At 42.2% G+C, this 16954-nt stretch overlaps 1 protein-coding gene across 5 annotated transcripts in view; it reads left to right on the forward strand.

Annotated features, from left to right (window-relative positions):
• Positions 1-16954, forward strand: part of CFAP20DC (CFAP20 domain containing) — a 236681-nt gene that overhangs the window by 151167 nt on the left and 68560 nt on the right. For all 5 annotated transcript variants that reach the window (XM_072126665.1, XM_072126663.1, XM_072126664.1 and 2 more), the window contains 2 exons: positions 2901-3275; positions 15580-15783. In XM_072126665.1, coding sequence (XP_071982766.1) covers positions 2901-3275; positions 15580-15783 — 579 coding nt within the window. The remainder of the gene's footprint in view (positions 1-2900; positions 3276-15579; positions 15784-16954) is intronic.

Raw genomic sequence — 16954 nt, forward strand, 5'->3', positions numbered from 1 at the left:
CTTGAAGGGGGTTAAAGTAGTTTTATATTATCACTTGCTTTATAAATTCCAGAAAAAGATTGCTTTATTAGCATAGTTGTAAGCTTTTAAATGACAATTTTGTAAGTCATTGACTAAAATGCAATGATGAATAGCTATATATACGGTATCAGTCCGGTAGATTCTGCTGGCATTCTGCATACTGTCATACATGGTACAGGTAGTACTGTATATCATAAGGTGTCCTGTTATCAGGGTCAAAAAGTACCTAAAAAACAGCGCCATAGGTCGGTCTCCATCTTACCAAAGGTGGTACAATAAAATCCTTTGATTTTCTCAGAAATCAAAGGTGCGCCTTATCGTCCAGTGCGCCTTATACATGAACCGTACTTACAGACAACGGCTGCCTTGAACTGTGCACAGGTCTGCCACCTGCTGGTCATTCATCTTATAATCAGGTGTGCCTTATAATCCGGTGCGCCTTATATATGAACCTAGACGTTTTAGCAGGCATTTATTGATGATGCGCCTTATAATCCGGTGCGCCTTATAGTCTGAAAAATACGGTATACATTTATTGCTTCAGAATTGAGTTAATGCAAAAAAAATTAAGCTCAATATATCATAAAAATGATATTTCTGAATTTTCTTGGCAAAAAGGCAGCTATGATAAAAGTATCTGGCAGGTCTCGATCCCAAGAGGTATGCAGCAGCTGCACGTTCTACCCTACTGCTCTTAGAGGTGAGTAACTAGTCTACCATCATGGTCTCCACTACCAGATTCATGCCCTGAGGCCAGGCTGCTCTGGCACTGAGCTCCATTGTCATTTTTCCTAATAAGCCCCAAAGGGTTTTTTCATCTTACAACGTAACAGAAAATTTTCTGAGCTATTTCTTTAACAATCCAGAGACAGGTGCACAAACCAGAACTCAAATCACTTGATATTCATAATTGGTAATGTATGAGAGACTTATTATGTACTTAATAGCGCCTGAAAATCTCCATTTGGCCTACATAGCGCGTGATGTGGGCAGTGGGTTGAGAGGTGACAAAGTATAATTGATAGAATTTGATTTTCATGCTGAACAGGAGCCTATAAAAACATCATTAGTCTCCGCACACCGAGCGGCCCCTGCTGCCGTCTTAAGCAAGATGAATAATGTGATTGAAGGGCTCACTGCGAGGGGGGTGTCACAGATCATGTCCCCTGATGATCTGGTGGCTGCCGTACTTCAGGGTGAACATTAATGTCCATAACAACATTTTCATTTCATTACAGTGTAGGTGCATTGATTATGGACACAAACAGTCGTCTAGATGTATAGTAATATATAGAGTAAAATGAAACCTAAAATAATAACATCAGAAAAATAATAAATTATTAAATGAAACCAATAATAAAACATATGTAGTTAAATCGCAGGTTGTTGGTCCATTTTATAAAACCTGATCCCCTAGAGCAGTGGTGGCGAAACTATGGCACGGGTGCCGGAGGTGGCACTCGGAGCTCTATTTTTGGGCACCCAGGCCATCAACATAGCACTCGACATAGAACTCAAAGAATCATCCTGCAGTCCCTAGCAATTCCAAAAATACTGCTCTCAGTGCTATTTTAAAGCAACACTTTCTTGATTGCTTGGGACTGCAGGAAGAGGTAGAACATGTGGAAAGGAGAGGATTATATTTAGAGCTCCTCTAGGCCCCACGTTTGTTCCTGTACAGGGGGACCATGGCGAGATGCTACAACATTAGTCCAAATTTGCCCTTCTTCTTTCAACTGCTTTGTTGTCTTCGGAGGCCGATATAATAGAAAGTTGTGGTAGAACAGGTAGCAATAAATTACTACTTAAATTTCTGTGTTGGCACTTTGCAATAAATAAGTGTGTTTTGGTTGTAGTTTGGGCACCCGGTCTCTAAAAGGTTCACCATCACTGCCCTAGAGAAAGAGGTCTAGATCAAGTTGTCTACATCCATTTATTTTAGTGGGTGGGGATAGCCTATACCTAGAGTGCATCCCACACAACCCACAATTGGGTCCCATAGACAAAGGAAAGCCCACAAAGAGGTGGAACCTCTGGTTCAGGGAACCGGCAAGGAGCTGGGTGGAGCACCACATCCTATCTGTCCATCCCTTGATGTGACCTGGTGTCTAGTTTCTCCCCCTCTGGGTCTTCAGCAGGTCTATATTCAGCTCCTCACTGGAGAGCAGTGCCTGACAGCATAAGTTATATCTTTGCTTAAAGCCCCCCAAATGCCAAAACCACCACTGGTTGAACCACCTCCATCACATAGATGGATCATGAAAAGGTGGTGGGGCAAACAAGCACCAAGTCCTTCTGTCCCCGGCTCAAGTTCTTTAACAGCTTATTTGACAGCAGATTTTCCCAAACCCCCATTGACATGTAGGTCTATTCCTTCTTTTGGGACACCACAAGCCCATAGACATCAAATAGCCTGGCCAAAGTTTTGGCAGCTGATTTTTTGACCCTGTCAAATATGTCTATTCTCGTGCTCAAACTCTTAAATGTACTATTTGATCATTATTTTTTTTAGTGTATGCTGCTTTAGAGCAAGAACATTGCTGTTGAATGCCTCAACATTGCTCCTTCACCAATTTTGTTTTGTTTCGGATCCCTGCTTTTGCCTTGTGACTATGGGATGCCCATTGGTCATCAGTATTTGCTGGAATACTACAATCCCATTTCTAAAGTAGGCTCCAAAACAACATCCAAACATGGCTGTTCCTGTTTCTGTAGCTCGGGTCGTTGCTCATATGAAATGCTTGTCAATTGGTGGAAGTCTCTGTTGCTGGACATAGACTAATCATTCTTATAGCCTATACTTCAAGTAGATCAATTACATATCAGAAAGATCCCATTTTTACTAATAACTTTAACATTTTTTATTTCAATTTCAACAGGAAAATTATTTTTATCAATGGACTTCTAGCCCAAAATCAGACCGTGACCCAACTCAGTTCGAATCTGAGTCATCCCATCTAGTGGACAGCACCAGCAGAAGTTCCGATGGTCCTCCAAATTCACAGTCAATCATCAAAGCTTCCCTTTCAAACACTAATGTAGAAGGAAAGGCGGGAGTCTTCAGCACTCAGGGAAGTCTGATGCCAACTCGCAGCTTGTCCCCGAGCGGAAGCAGAAATGAAATCTCTAAGGAAAATTCAATCATTTCGAAAATTCAACAATTTGTATCAGATAAAACGCTAAGGACTTCAATGAGTAAAAAGTCCCTGAAGGAAATCCCCAAAGAGGAGAGGAAAATGACAGATGAAGCTTCAGTGAGTATAAGAAACATCTTACTTTATGCCTGATATCACCTTATTATTATTGAGGTGGGAGGGGATTTTGCTCTTGAATTTCAAGGTGTCATCAAATATGCTTGCAGGAAAAATTCTTCAGATCACCGCTATAGTCCAGTAGTCAATTTATCTTGTTTCTAAAGGGAGATTGTGGTCAGAATCTAAATTCTATAACCCTCTGATATAAAAAATATGCTTCCAAGTCACCAAGTAAAATTTTGGTTGAATTTGGTAAAAGATGACCATCCCCACCAACTCTTACTTGCATCTTAAACAAAGATTTGGCTCTAGTGATTCCAGCTCCGGTAAATTTTTTTTCTTCAGTCCCCACCATTCCTGAACATTCAATGCTGTCAATTTCCACCCAATGGGGGTCATTTACTAAGGGCCCGAATCGCAGTTTTTCGTCAGGTTTCCCGAATATTACCGATTTGCGCCGTTTTTCCCTGAATTTCCCCGGGATTTTGGCACACGTGATCAGATTGTGGCGCATTGGCGCCAGCATGCATGCGACAGAAATCGGGGGCGTGGCCATTGGAAAACCCGACGGTTTCGGAAAATCTGCGGTATTTAAAAAAAAAAGTGTCGCTTGACATGCGCTTAACTGCACCCAAGACAGGATGGTGTATTCCGGCAACTCTGCGGACTTCAGCGCAGCAGCGACACCTGGTGGACATCGGGCACACGACCTTAGTGAATCGCCGGAAGACCAGAATCCTCGACGGAAAACGCGCCACTGGATCGCGACAGGACCAGGTAAGTAAATGTGCCCCAATGTGTTGATTTACCCTCTACGGACTCTCAAGTAAGTGGTACTAGATAGCCTACTCCAGCTCAGGACCTCCCACCTGACAGTACAGATCCCAATTGACAGGTGCTTAAATTTACTTCACTGATTGTTCAGCAATGGTGGGGACTAGATAAAAAGGAAAAAACTGGACTGGAATCACTGAAAAAAAAATTGGAATTGGAGGTCGTAAAAAGCCATTTTCAAATGTCCAGACTAATTTTCAGAAAATCAAGCAGCTTTGATGTTTGCTGTTTTGGCTTTCCTGACACTCATTATTACCCACAGACACCCTTATTGGCCATTGTGTCCAGGCTGGGCTGATATGTCTACTAGAGAGGAATCTTCTAGAACATGCTTAGAAAAAAGGATTTCAAACAGCACTGTGTGAACTCTACACGGTGTAGACCATAGAATGTATACCTATTATCTAAAATACAACATTCACAAAAAAAAAAATTGTTCTAAAACTTCTAACATTTTTCTTCTTGATTTCTATCTATAGTAAAGGATATTAGTGTATAATCTCGGTGGTTTTGACTGCCGTATAATGGGGAACTGAACGTCCCCCACCTACCCCATACTAGGGGACTTCTGGATTTCAAAAGTCTTATAATAGTTAATAGATACAATACACAGCTGTTGTGGATTGCAGGGCTTTCTACAGGCGCCCCCTTCACAGTCAAACATTTACAATTTCTCCTAGATGTTTAACTATATGCATTTTAAGACTTTTATCCAAAGTGTCGGTCTTTGTAAATTTCTGCTTGTATTGTCACAATGTGATTCACAGTGCATGGTCCTAACTACGAGTACCATTACGAGAGTTGTAATTCGAAGTTCCTAGGTGCATATGTTATGTCATGTCCTCCTATCGTGTCCTATTTATAATATGGGTATCTTCAATGTGTTAGAGAAGCCTTTGGGCATAATGTGATGCAACCAGGTCTATAGAACAGTTTGAAATTTATTAAGATTGGCATCTTAAACTATGGTTTTAAAATGCACCCAACTGCCCCCCATCTCCCTCACCTCCAATGGCGCAGAGTGTCCCTAATCTATTAAGGGGCTCTGCTACATCGGACCTGTTTATCCCAGGTCTGACCTAGCGGAGATTTTAGCTATAGTCTCTGCTGGTTTTCTGCTGGAAACTAAAGTAAATACGGAGTTCACTTGCCGCCCTCCTCCCGGCCGCTCCCTGTCACGTTCTGCTTGTACATGGCATCCCGGTAATCCCACCATAGTATGTACCACAAGTACAATAAGTGTGGTAAAACCAAGGGGGTTGAGAAAAATTAATATTTAATAAATATTTTATTTAGATTTGGGCCTTATGCACAAGAACATGTGCAGAGGCTATGAGCAAGATGCACAAATTGCGGCTAGCTCATGGCCTCCATAGTCTTCTATGGGCCACATAGGGGGGTGAACGGCCGGTTGTTTGTGGCAAAAAGTTCCCCAACTCAATGGATCTCTTGCTGTTGGAAAACTACATCTCAGATTGTAACAAGTTGTAGTTTTGCAACAGCTGGGGGTCGGGGGCACTTACCACAGTCTAGGACTAGGTTTCTTTTGTAAATCCAGGACATGACTCTATGACCTTCAAAAGACCACGGTGAAATTGGCCATAAAACTTTAACTCCTAGTGGGGTTATGTATAAATCAAACATAAAATTGTAGTTTAAAGATTAAAGCATAGAATCCATGATACTACATGAACACATCGAGAATATTTTCCTTGTGTGCATTTTCTTTCCTTTCTATCCGGCAGTGCGCTTCAGTTTCTCTTAGATATAAAAGACAAGTCTGTTTTAGGAAGCAATGGCCAGAACGCCATATAATAAGAGCCCTACTTCCAATTTATTGATTCAGTAAGGTTTATATTTGCCCACTGCGACGGGGAATTGATTCAGGAAGGTTTATATCATCCCACTGTGCGATCCGGCCTGTTATACCGAGGCTTTGTTTATCCTCCCTACAGAGGGAAAAAATAGGAAGTTGAAAAGGTTATGGATGGTTTACAGGAAATAAAAAGTGAAAAAAAGACAGAAAATGATGTGGAATTTGTAAGTTTTGTTTTCTTATACTATGGAGCAGCTTGGTGTCTGCACATATATATGGGAATGTTAGTATAGATTTGTAAAGAGAAGTCTAGATTTGCATAGGAGCTGCATACACATGGCAGGATCTATCTACACTGGCAGAATTATTGTTACTACAAGGTCCCCTGGAGCAAAGGTAGAGTTGACTGTAATGTAGGAGCAGAGACCTGTAGACTCCCCTTTCCATCATTAAGCTACCACTACGGATCAGAGGAAGAGACTGCTGCGGGGGAAAAGGAAAAGATAAGTATTACATTTTTTTCCAGTTAACTGCAAAGGAAGGAAGGAACATCAGGTGGGGTGGGGCTGGGGGGGGGGGCTAAACAAAAGGGGGCAAAACTTTGGGATGGTTGCTTCCAAAGTGGAATATAAGGAGTGAGGGCTACACAATGGAGGCATAGGGCTACAGAAGAAGAGGCATAAGGGGATCTATAGAAAGGGGGCATTTTTTTCAACCTAGATGTTTTATTATATTTCAAATTAAAATGAAAGGGAACCTACCACCACAAATCTACCTATAAAGGTAGATCGGGTGATGGGTGGATCAATAGGACATGAGGATAGCCCTTTTAAGGGCTAATCCTCCCGTCCCCGCACTTTTTTGGTAACTTTTAGTACCAGAGATCAAATCATCAGAACATGTATAATGTATATTTTTTCACCTATTTTAGGTAAGAAGATCCATATACTGGAGTATCCCTTTAGCTTTCCTTCCTACACACAATGCAGCGGATTGCCTTCCCCATGAATGGTCTGCTCAGTCCTTGCACTGTATAACTTATGGTTTGGCAGACCCATGGAGAGGAGCAATCTACTCTCTACTCTGTTCCTGCTGAGGATCCATCATCTTCTGCTCTGTGCTTATAGTTTCTCCATAGAAACTGTAACATTTTTATACACATGAAAAAGATCTGAAAAAAAGGATTTTACAGATTCATAATATTTGTAGATGCTTCATTTAAAGCCATAAAAACCTGATAAAATGTGATCCTCGATGTGAGTCTTCTCAGTCCCGTCACTATTTATTTCTTGCTTATTACATAGAACCAAAAGTTATTATCTGGGGGTGATAATAGAGTTTCTATATCTCAGTCATTGGGAATGGAAGCACAAGATGATGGGAGTAACCGACTGGAAACCATGTAAACACAGGGAGAACATAAAGACTCTGTACACGTGGGGTTCTTGGTTGGATTCTAACTAAGGACCTGATTCTTGCCGCGCAGCAGAACTAACTATTGACTAACCATGCTGAAAGCGTTCCATAACAACCTCCTTATACTCCAATACCTAATGCTATATTGAAGGGATTTCCAATTATTGAAATATCGAAGCCTTATCTGAAAAATAAGCAGATCATCCAAAAGCTGACAACCCCACCTGCCATTGGAGCAATGGATACTTGAGCGGCCCATGCCAGGGGCCTCTTATGGAAATGGACAGAGGCCCCCGCGATAGAGATGCCAGATGATAGAGATGCCAGACCAAACCCGAATACTGCAGATGTGCAGGGGCCCTCTTGAGGTCAGGGGCCCCTGGGCATTTGCCCCCTTTGCCATGGCATAACACCGGCCCTGCATAGATTAGGGTTACAGATGCGTAAAAATGCCCTTGATCGTGACTCAGCCAGTGCAACAGTTTTGTACGCCTGAAACTTGTATGTTCTACTTAGTTGCTTATCACATATATAATGAAGAAATCCTATTAAGTAATTTGCATTTATCTTCTTATCCAACAGTTCTGTTAAAAGCGGCAGTAGCTAATTATCGGCTTCATCTCGGCGAGATGTTGTCTTCTCATGTTGCATTGTGAATGATTTCTAAGCGGCAGATGAAAGTCGCCAGATTCTTATATGCTAAAGAACATTACTGCATGGCCTTAAATAATTACTGCTAATCCCCAGAAGCACAATGCTGCCAAAACACATACAGTACCCCCCCACACACACAGAACTGAATCCAGAACTACTTAGTAAACTTTAAGGGTTGCCTTGTAATGTTTTATTCATGATCTTATCGTATTGTCTTTGTGGAGTTCAAATATTTTTCTTAAATTAAGAAATATAATGCGTCCCTTTGGGTAACTGTGCCACCATGCAGATAGTTAGTAATTAAACTTTTACAGACGTGTAACAATTCAGAATTAATTATAATTAATTATTGGGGCCAAGCTGAGTGCAAGAATCCTAATATTAATCTCTAAGCGTAGGGCTATGGGACTCACATTGTGTGCGGGGGCGGATAGAGACCCGGGCTGTATGGATATTATAGCCCCTACAAGTCCAGAATCACTTCCTTCATATGGGACTAGAATCAGATTCTTGGGGAATGGAGGGCGTGTCCCTTTTGCCTACTTTTGATGTGATTTTAGGACCTTTGGAGGACATTCAAAGGTCCTACAATGGCTCTTGTGTACATGTATACATAGAGCAGAAACAGATGCACAAGTATTTGATGGATGAAAATCCTTCCTAGTATAAAATTTAGTGGGTGGTTTGGGTGGCCCAGGGCCCCCTAGAAAGCCTGGGCCCAGGGCTACTGTCCCAATCGCCTATGTTATAATCCACTGCTGATTGTATGTACAGTTAAATCTTTTGTGTTATAGAACATCATAGGCGATCCAATGGGATGCTACCTGTCTAGAAATATATTTTTTAATATCAGTGATGTTAAAAATAGATTTATTAAATACACTTAAAAATAGAGCATTAGACAGACTGGTGATTTCATAGCAAAAACATACAAGCGCCGGGCAGCAAACACATCACATAACATATAATACACTGTTTACAAAGTGCAAAGTCTAAAGTGCAAGAAATCAAAATGTATCAGAAACAGTAATCATGCGCACATATAATAATAAATAATGATATTTACCTGGGATCAAGTAGTAATATGGCGCATTGGAAGGAGCGCTGTGTTTCATTCCCTATATGACTATGTCAAGGGGCGGTGCTGAGAGAGTGGAAGGAGATTAAGTAGTTTGAACTGACCAATGAGAGCTGAATACATATACACACCTGCATATAATGATGGAGGACGTGAGATGGAGGAACATATGGCGCATGCTTGGCGGCCTGTGCGACAGCGTGGACGGGCGGCGAGACAGACGCAACATCCGGAGCAAGCTGCCTGGGTGCGCAGGTGCACAGCGGCCACTGAGCATGTGCACATTCTACCAGCATGCCCAGGCGCCATATTGGAAGAGGGCAGTAAGTGAAAAAGCCAGCCACTGCATGTGAATAGTGCTGGTGCTCATTAAACAACATAATAATACATCGGATTATACAAAGAGACAACTGGGGAATATAAGATGGCCAATAAGGTGACTGGAAAGGTGGTAGATGCTATAGCACATACACCAAATACATACACCACACACCACATATACATACACCACACACACCACATATACATACAAAACATAAAAAATCCACCAAAACGTGCAAAATACCTATACAAATGGAATAAGTATAAATGCATGATCAAAAGGCACATATACAAAATATAGTGCAAGAATATGTGCAAAGAAGAGCAAAAGTGACAAGAGATACTCTGATAAGTAATATGTAATGAATGCACAATCAAGGTATAAATACACATGTTATACAGTGCTACATTATAGAGACTGTAAAAATGCTACAAATGATCCCATGGGATGGCGAGAGAACATATGTTAAAAGAGTTGACCCAAACTTAAACATTATCCTATGGATCGGTGCTACATAACAGCTGCGACCCTCACCAATCAAAAAAAGGGATCAGACCTTTGATAGGATAGATTCCATATTTTCTTCTTATATGAAATTAATTTAAGTCACGTGTAATGATTTATCACAATAAGGATGTTTCATGTAAGTTTGTCAAAAATATGAGTCATGATCTGGAAGCCTTTGTGATGAAGAAGGCTTGAAAAAACTTTGATCTGTCATATAATCATATAAAATCTAAAAACTGCGGAATATAAAATTGTTATCAATCTTATGTGAAAATAACATAACTGTCATCAATAAGTTGTTTCTCCAAGGTCAGTATGCCCTGGCTATTATAACTTTTATTTCTGTGTAACCTGGCAACCAATATGTTGTCTCATGTCATTATGACCTACTAATCATTGATCAGTTACTTCATAGCACAATAAAACTGACCAATGATTGTGAAGTTTCTTTAAGAAGTAAACGCCCCACTATAATGATATAAAAAGTCTCAAGTCTTAATAAAGGTCGAGCTACTTTGAGAACAAATCCTGCGTCTGTGTGGTGGCTACTGAGCTCGTCCTTCCATTAAATTTGACTACTCTCCAATATACTGATCCGTCCCCCTTGAGGACCACCCTAGCACCTTGCAAGGGGAGATCTTCTCCTACCCATAGACAATGCCAAGCAAAATCCCACCCGCTTTCTGTAACTTCTTCCACGAAAATGGAGCTTATGGCATTCCAATTAGATCGCCCTCTAACTATATACGTTGTCCTGATGCTAGAGTTCTTATATTTCTTGTTCCTGTGGAGTTCTCCCATTGTCTTTTATGTATGTACCTCTATTGTGACCCCATAAATTGTTTTTCAACTTCTGACTCTCATCTGCCTGCCCTGACCTCAGACTGTAGCTCTGACCTCAGACTGTAGCTCTGACCTCAGACTGTAGCCCTGACCTCAGACTGTAGCCCTGACCTCAGACTGTAGCCCTGAGCTCAGACTGTAGCCCTGAGCTCAGACTGTAGCCCTGACCACAGACTGTAGCCCTGACCTCAGACTGTAGCCCTGACCACAGACTGTAGCCCTGACCACAGACTGTAGCCCTGACCACAGACTGTAGCCCTGACCTCAGACTGTAGCTCTGACCTCAGACAGTAGCCCTGACCACAGACAGTAGCCCTGACCACAGACAGTAGCCCTGACCTGAGACTGTAGCCCTGACCACAGACAGTAGCCCTGACCTCAGACTGTAGCCCTGACCACAGACTGTAGCCCTGACCACAGACTGTAGCCCTGACCTTAGACTGTAGCCCTGACCTCAGACTGTAGCCCTGACCACAGACTGTAGCCCTGACCTCAGACTGTAGCCCTGACCACAGACTGTAGCCCTGACCTTAGACTGTAGCCCTGACCTCAGACTGTAGCCCTGACCTCAGACTGTAGCTCTGACCTCAGACTGTAGCCCTGACCTCAGACTGTAGCCCTGAGCTCAGACTGTAGCCCTGAGCTCAGACTGTAGCCCTGACCACAGACTGTAGCCCTGACCTTAGACTGTAGCCCTGACCTCAGACTGTAGCCCTGACCACAGACTGTAGCCCTGACCACAGACTGTAGCCCTGACCACAGACTGTAGCCCTGACCTCAGACTGTAGCTCTGACCTCAGACTGTAGCCCTGACCACAGACAGTAGCCCTGACCACAGACTGTAGCCCTGACCTTAGACTGTAGCCCTGACCTCAGACTGTAGCCCTGACCTCAGACTGTAGCCCTGACCTTAGACTGTAGCCCTGACCTCAGACTGTAGCCCTGACCTCAGACTGTAGCCCTGACCTCAGACTGTAGCCCTGACCTTAGACTGTAGCCCTGACCTTAGACTGTAGCCCTGACCTTAGACTGTAGCCCTGACCTCAGACTGTAGCCCTGACCTCAGACTGTAGCCCTGACCTCAGACTGTAGCCCTGACCTCAGACTGTAGCTCTGACCTCAGACTGTAGCCCTGACCTCAGACTGTATCCCTGACCTCAGACTGTAGCCCTGACCACAGACTGTAGCCCTGACCTCAGACTGTAGCTCTGACCTCAGACTGTAGCCCTGAACTTGGATTCTGCTTTACCACTGCCCTCACTAAACCTGTACTGTCCTGGACAGTAATTTGCCTGACTCTTGATGCTTTGCTAAACCATCTGACCCAGCTGTCGCCTACTCCGAGTCCTTATTCCAGTATAGGAGTTAAAGGGTGAAAACCTACAAGATAACATTCTAGCACAAAGCCAAACCGATCAGTGGCTCAACATCCCATTTCGTCTCCTCTTTGATAAAGTGGTAATTTCATGTATAGTATTCATGACATACTCACAGTATATGTCATAAACACATTAGAGATGCTGGTTCCACCACTGTGAACCTCACCTAGTTTGAAAACAGGGGTCCACTGATCCCCTTCTTGTAGCCGAGGCCGAATGGGGAGTTGACTAGGAATGTGCGGCCACTCTCAATTGAAGTGTATGGGGGCACCATCAACAGTCTATAGGGCCATAAACAGTCTTGCCATTGACCAAATTGGGTCATGCGAGGACAACTTTACAATTGACCTGGCCACAGGAGGATGATCAGTGGACCCTTATTTTCAAGATTTAGAGGTGTGATCCCCATTAGACATGAGATGACCATCCCAGTCCCGGTTTGGCATTCAAATTCTCCTGGCCATTCATAGCCACGTGTAGTTGCTCAGGGGCTTTTTTTGGATTGAGTGTTCAGCTGTCAACCCAGCAAAACATCCGTGTCGGGCAGCCAAACCCAAACCAGGATGTCGGGTCCGCTCATCTGTAATTCCCATCTATCAATTATTTGTAACAAATCGTATATATCATAAATACTATACATGAGAATACCCCTTAATGTCTCCTCTTATTTCTCATATAATAGAAGATTGCAACATACTAGTAAATCACTTGACATGCTTCCACTCACTACACAATACTAAGACTTGTGTTTTGAATGCCAGCCATCATTGTCCCCTTCGCCAGCATACAGCAAGCCGTATGTACCTAAGAGGTAAATCCAAAAGGGTGGTCCACTAGTCTCCCGTTATTTATGCCAGATTTGACTGGTTTAGACCAAGTGAAACATAGTCTAAAATTCTGGAGAAGATTCTGGTAGAGACTTTATTAAATTCTATTCTTCCCACCCACTCTGCTCCGTGCCCCATCACGCCCAAAGTGGTGTGTAGCATGCAAACAGATAGCAATAAGATGTTACGCTGATTTTAACACGCAAGACAATCCCCCCAATGTGAATAGACATCACTTTGTCTTGCAAAACCAATCATCTTGTGACACATCTATCAGTACATGTAACTTTAAGCAAGGATAGATACACCCGGTCATCAGATCCTGAACATTAGGATAAGGTACTGTATTAGGTTAGAAATTTGCTTTGTATCCATTATGTAGCCTACAGTGTGTATTACTACAGACGTGGGATGATTTTTGTCATTCATAGCAAGTCTTCCTTTTCCAGTTTAAACAAAAAGTGATTCATTTTCCTCCAGACATATCCACCCAGCTTATTCCTAATCTTTTTTTCATTCTAGCAGCCAGTCTATTGAGTTATTTTTAGTCCATAATAGAACTGCATAAATCGTCCAAAAACAGCCAAAGTAACAATGTAAGAAATGTGTGAAAAATTGAGCTCTTGAAACATTAAAGCTGCATAAAAAGCTCAGATATAAAATAATGACACACGGATGATCTTTCTTCATTCCAAGTAGGATCTAAAGAGTTTAACAACTCGCAGGGATTCGAGAATCCGTCTTCAGCGTCTTAGAGAGGTGTCCGCGTACAGCCCGGATCATTTTCATTTTTAGTATGCAGCGCTTTGGCAAAAATCACAGAGAATCTTACATGCCGGATAATGAAGACAAAGTTCAGCAGATTCCGTAATCTTCATGAATTCGCAACGTTTAACTGATTGAGCGCCGAACGGTTTTTGGAACAAATTTCATGTAGTGGTTGTGCAGGACCCAGGGGTTAATAACGAGTCAGTATTTGAGAATTAATTAAATTGATGATAATGATAATTACATATTTTATTCATGAAAATCTCATTAGAATTTTTAGAAATTGAGAAGTTGACAACTTGTACATTTGGTGATTTGGTCATCATGGTGTCAAGGGCAGGATATCATCACTATAATTTTATTTAAAAGGACGTGGGGGTTTCCTTTTTGTCTACGTCTGGCCTGTATACTTAGGATCCTGCAGGAACCACAGCATCGAAAGATTTAGAAAGCCGCAACTTCCTATCCTGCTTCCTCCAGTTGAGCGATGTACGCAGCAGAGCCCATAATAGGTATGGTGGACGGATGCAACAATTATGCATCCATTCCCGGCCTCCACTTAGAGTATGCTGTGGGTGCTTTCTCATTGATGTAACTGTCCATATAAGGACAGTTACTTCACTGTGGAAACACCCCGAATGTCCGTAGCCAATCACTAGATGTTGCCAATGTTCACTCCTTCTACTGCTGTGATGTGGAGGAACTGCAGGACGTATGTTGGATATGTTTTTTGGATTTAGGACATTCTAAGGACATGTTGGGAATTTGCTCAATGTAACCTTACATAACAGGGCTACAACGTGGTGTGAATGCAGCCTGATATTGACATGCCATCAAAATGAGATTGGTGAGGGTGTGACATCTGGTAGTCCCACCTGGCATCCAATGACAGGACTGGATAGAGAAAATTAGTAGGAGTACGACCAATGGGGTTTCCAAGGATTAGGAATATGAGGTCCTTTGTTCCCTGTCTGTATGAAGCAATAGTCATATAGGTGCACTGGGGGAGATTTATCATATGCCAGCGCTTGTGCCTCTTGATGTAACCGGCAAGAGGTGTGGCCCCTGACAAAACTATGCCGATTGACCTGGCGTAGCTTTGCCCACCCACTAAGCTGGTCGCCATGCCCCTTTCAAGCCCCCATGGTGTAGAGATGGCATATTTGCATTATAACTGGTGTTGAAGCAGTTATTTAAAAAAATTTAAATATATTAAGTTATTATTTTAACTATTTTATTCAGAATGTTTTGCTTTCGATCTTATTCCAAATTACGTTGTTATGACGTTATGACGTTTTTGATAAATTTGTCCTGGCAACTAGTTAAGGAGAACATTTAGGTGATGACAATTTTATACATCTTCTGATGAAAGGAGTCAGCCACCATGTAATTTATGGTCTTGGCTAGTCCCTCAATACTGAAGCCATAATGTACAGCTAATCGGGGGAGCCATAAGCTGGGTTTCCATGTCCTCCTTTGTGATGTCCAAATGCTCTTATTGTAAATTATTGACATGGTTATCTAGATGGAACATCTTACCAACTCTGAGTATGGGGTCATATGAGAAATAGGAATAGTCTTTACCACGTCGGAAAGGGCACAGTGGAGCAGTCAAGAGGTAACACCATAACAAGTGGAGATTCCATGCACTTTCTATGGTTGATTCCATAACTTTACCACATAGATGGTGTGTAGGTGGATGGTGTTGAAGAAGACACCATCCATCTGTTTATTCGTGGACCATACCATTGTTCTTTAAGAAGGTCTTTTTAAATCAAATGACCACATTTTGCTCTCTTTTGTAACAGGCCTTTTTTAAACATAGAAGGTTAATACTTTACTTATAATCTTTCTTCGTAGGCATATAACTGGAGAAGTTACCAAGTAAACCGGCTCAGTGCCTCTGAAATGCAGATGCTGGCCAGTCTGAAGCGGCAACAGAACGAAGAGCTTGAGGATGAGGGAACATCTCATGGACTAAGCCAATCTCAGATTGACCATTGTAACGTTAGTATGAGCACCAGCAGTGATGATACAATCACGTGGAACTCCTGTCTGCCACCGGTGAGTGACTACATTATCTTAATTGTAAGAAATTTTATAGGACAGATATAAAACAACCTTTGTTTTTGCCAGTGTAGCACAAGTGGAAGGATCTGAGTAACAAGGACCAAATCTCAAAGTTTAGATGATTGGGTCATCTAACATGGTCATGTGGGGTGTTCATGGTATCAAAAGAGGAAGGACCTTTGGTAGACTTATGACAGGTCATGGAAGCACAAGAGTGCATATGTGTGCCTGCTGTACTGTTACTTCTATGGCCAGAAACTTGTCTCGAGCATCCCCGTAGAGAAAAATGGAGTGTTGGTAATTCATGCACATCATTCACAGAGGGACATTTGGTCCCTCTGCTTCCTGACCGAGGAAGTTGAAAGGAAATCTTCCATCACAATCAAGCATCATAAGCCGGGTACACTTGCTCATACATCCAAGCACCGTGACTGTGGTCATCTTCTCATTATATTATCCATGGCCTCCTAACTTCTAAAAATCAACTTTTACGATTATGCTAATGAGTCTAGGGGCTATCATGTTATCTGGTTTTACAGACTGTTACACTGTCTCTCCCCCCTACTCCCTCAGCGCTGAGAATACAACAGGAAGTACTCACTTTTTCAAATGCTGAGGGAGCAGGGGGGAGGATGAAACAATGTAACAGTTGGTAAAGCCAGATCACAGAGTAGCAATGGTAGCTCCTTAGGCTCATTAGAATAATTTTATAATTTGATGTTACAAGGCAGGAGGTCATATATAACAAATTTAAGAAGATTACCACAGTCACGGTGCCTGGATCTATGAGTAAGTGTCCCTGCTTTGTCATAAGAGATTTTGATGTTAGTTTTCCATTAAAGGACATCTACCACCTAGATAAATGATTGTAAACATTGACATACTGCTGCTCGCTCCCTCTGGCAGGATCCACTTTTCGTTAAGCTTCCTACCCCCTTGTTTATTTAAAAAAAGGGCATTAAAAATGATGCAAATGAAACTGAGGAGCTCCAGGCTTCATAGATTTTTATGGAGCTCGGAGCCCCTAAGGCTCATTTACATCATTCTAAAAGCCATTTTTTGTATAAACCAGGGGGCCTCATAAGCTAAAAGAAGAGCAGATCCTGCAAGAGGGGGCCCACATCAGTATATATGTAAATCCTGATGGTCGATTTCCATTAAGCCA

Source organism: Engystomops pustulosus, chromosome 10 (genome assembly GCF_040894005.1).
Source record: "Engystomops pustulosus chromosome 10, aEngPut4.maternal, whole genome shotgun sequence".
Lineage (NCBI taxonomy): Eukaryota > Metazoa > Chordata > Amphibia > Anura > Leptodactylidae > Engystomops > Engystomops pustulosus.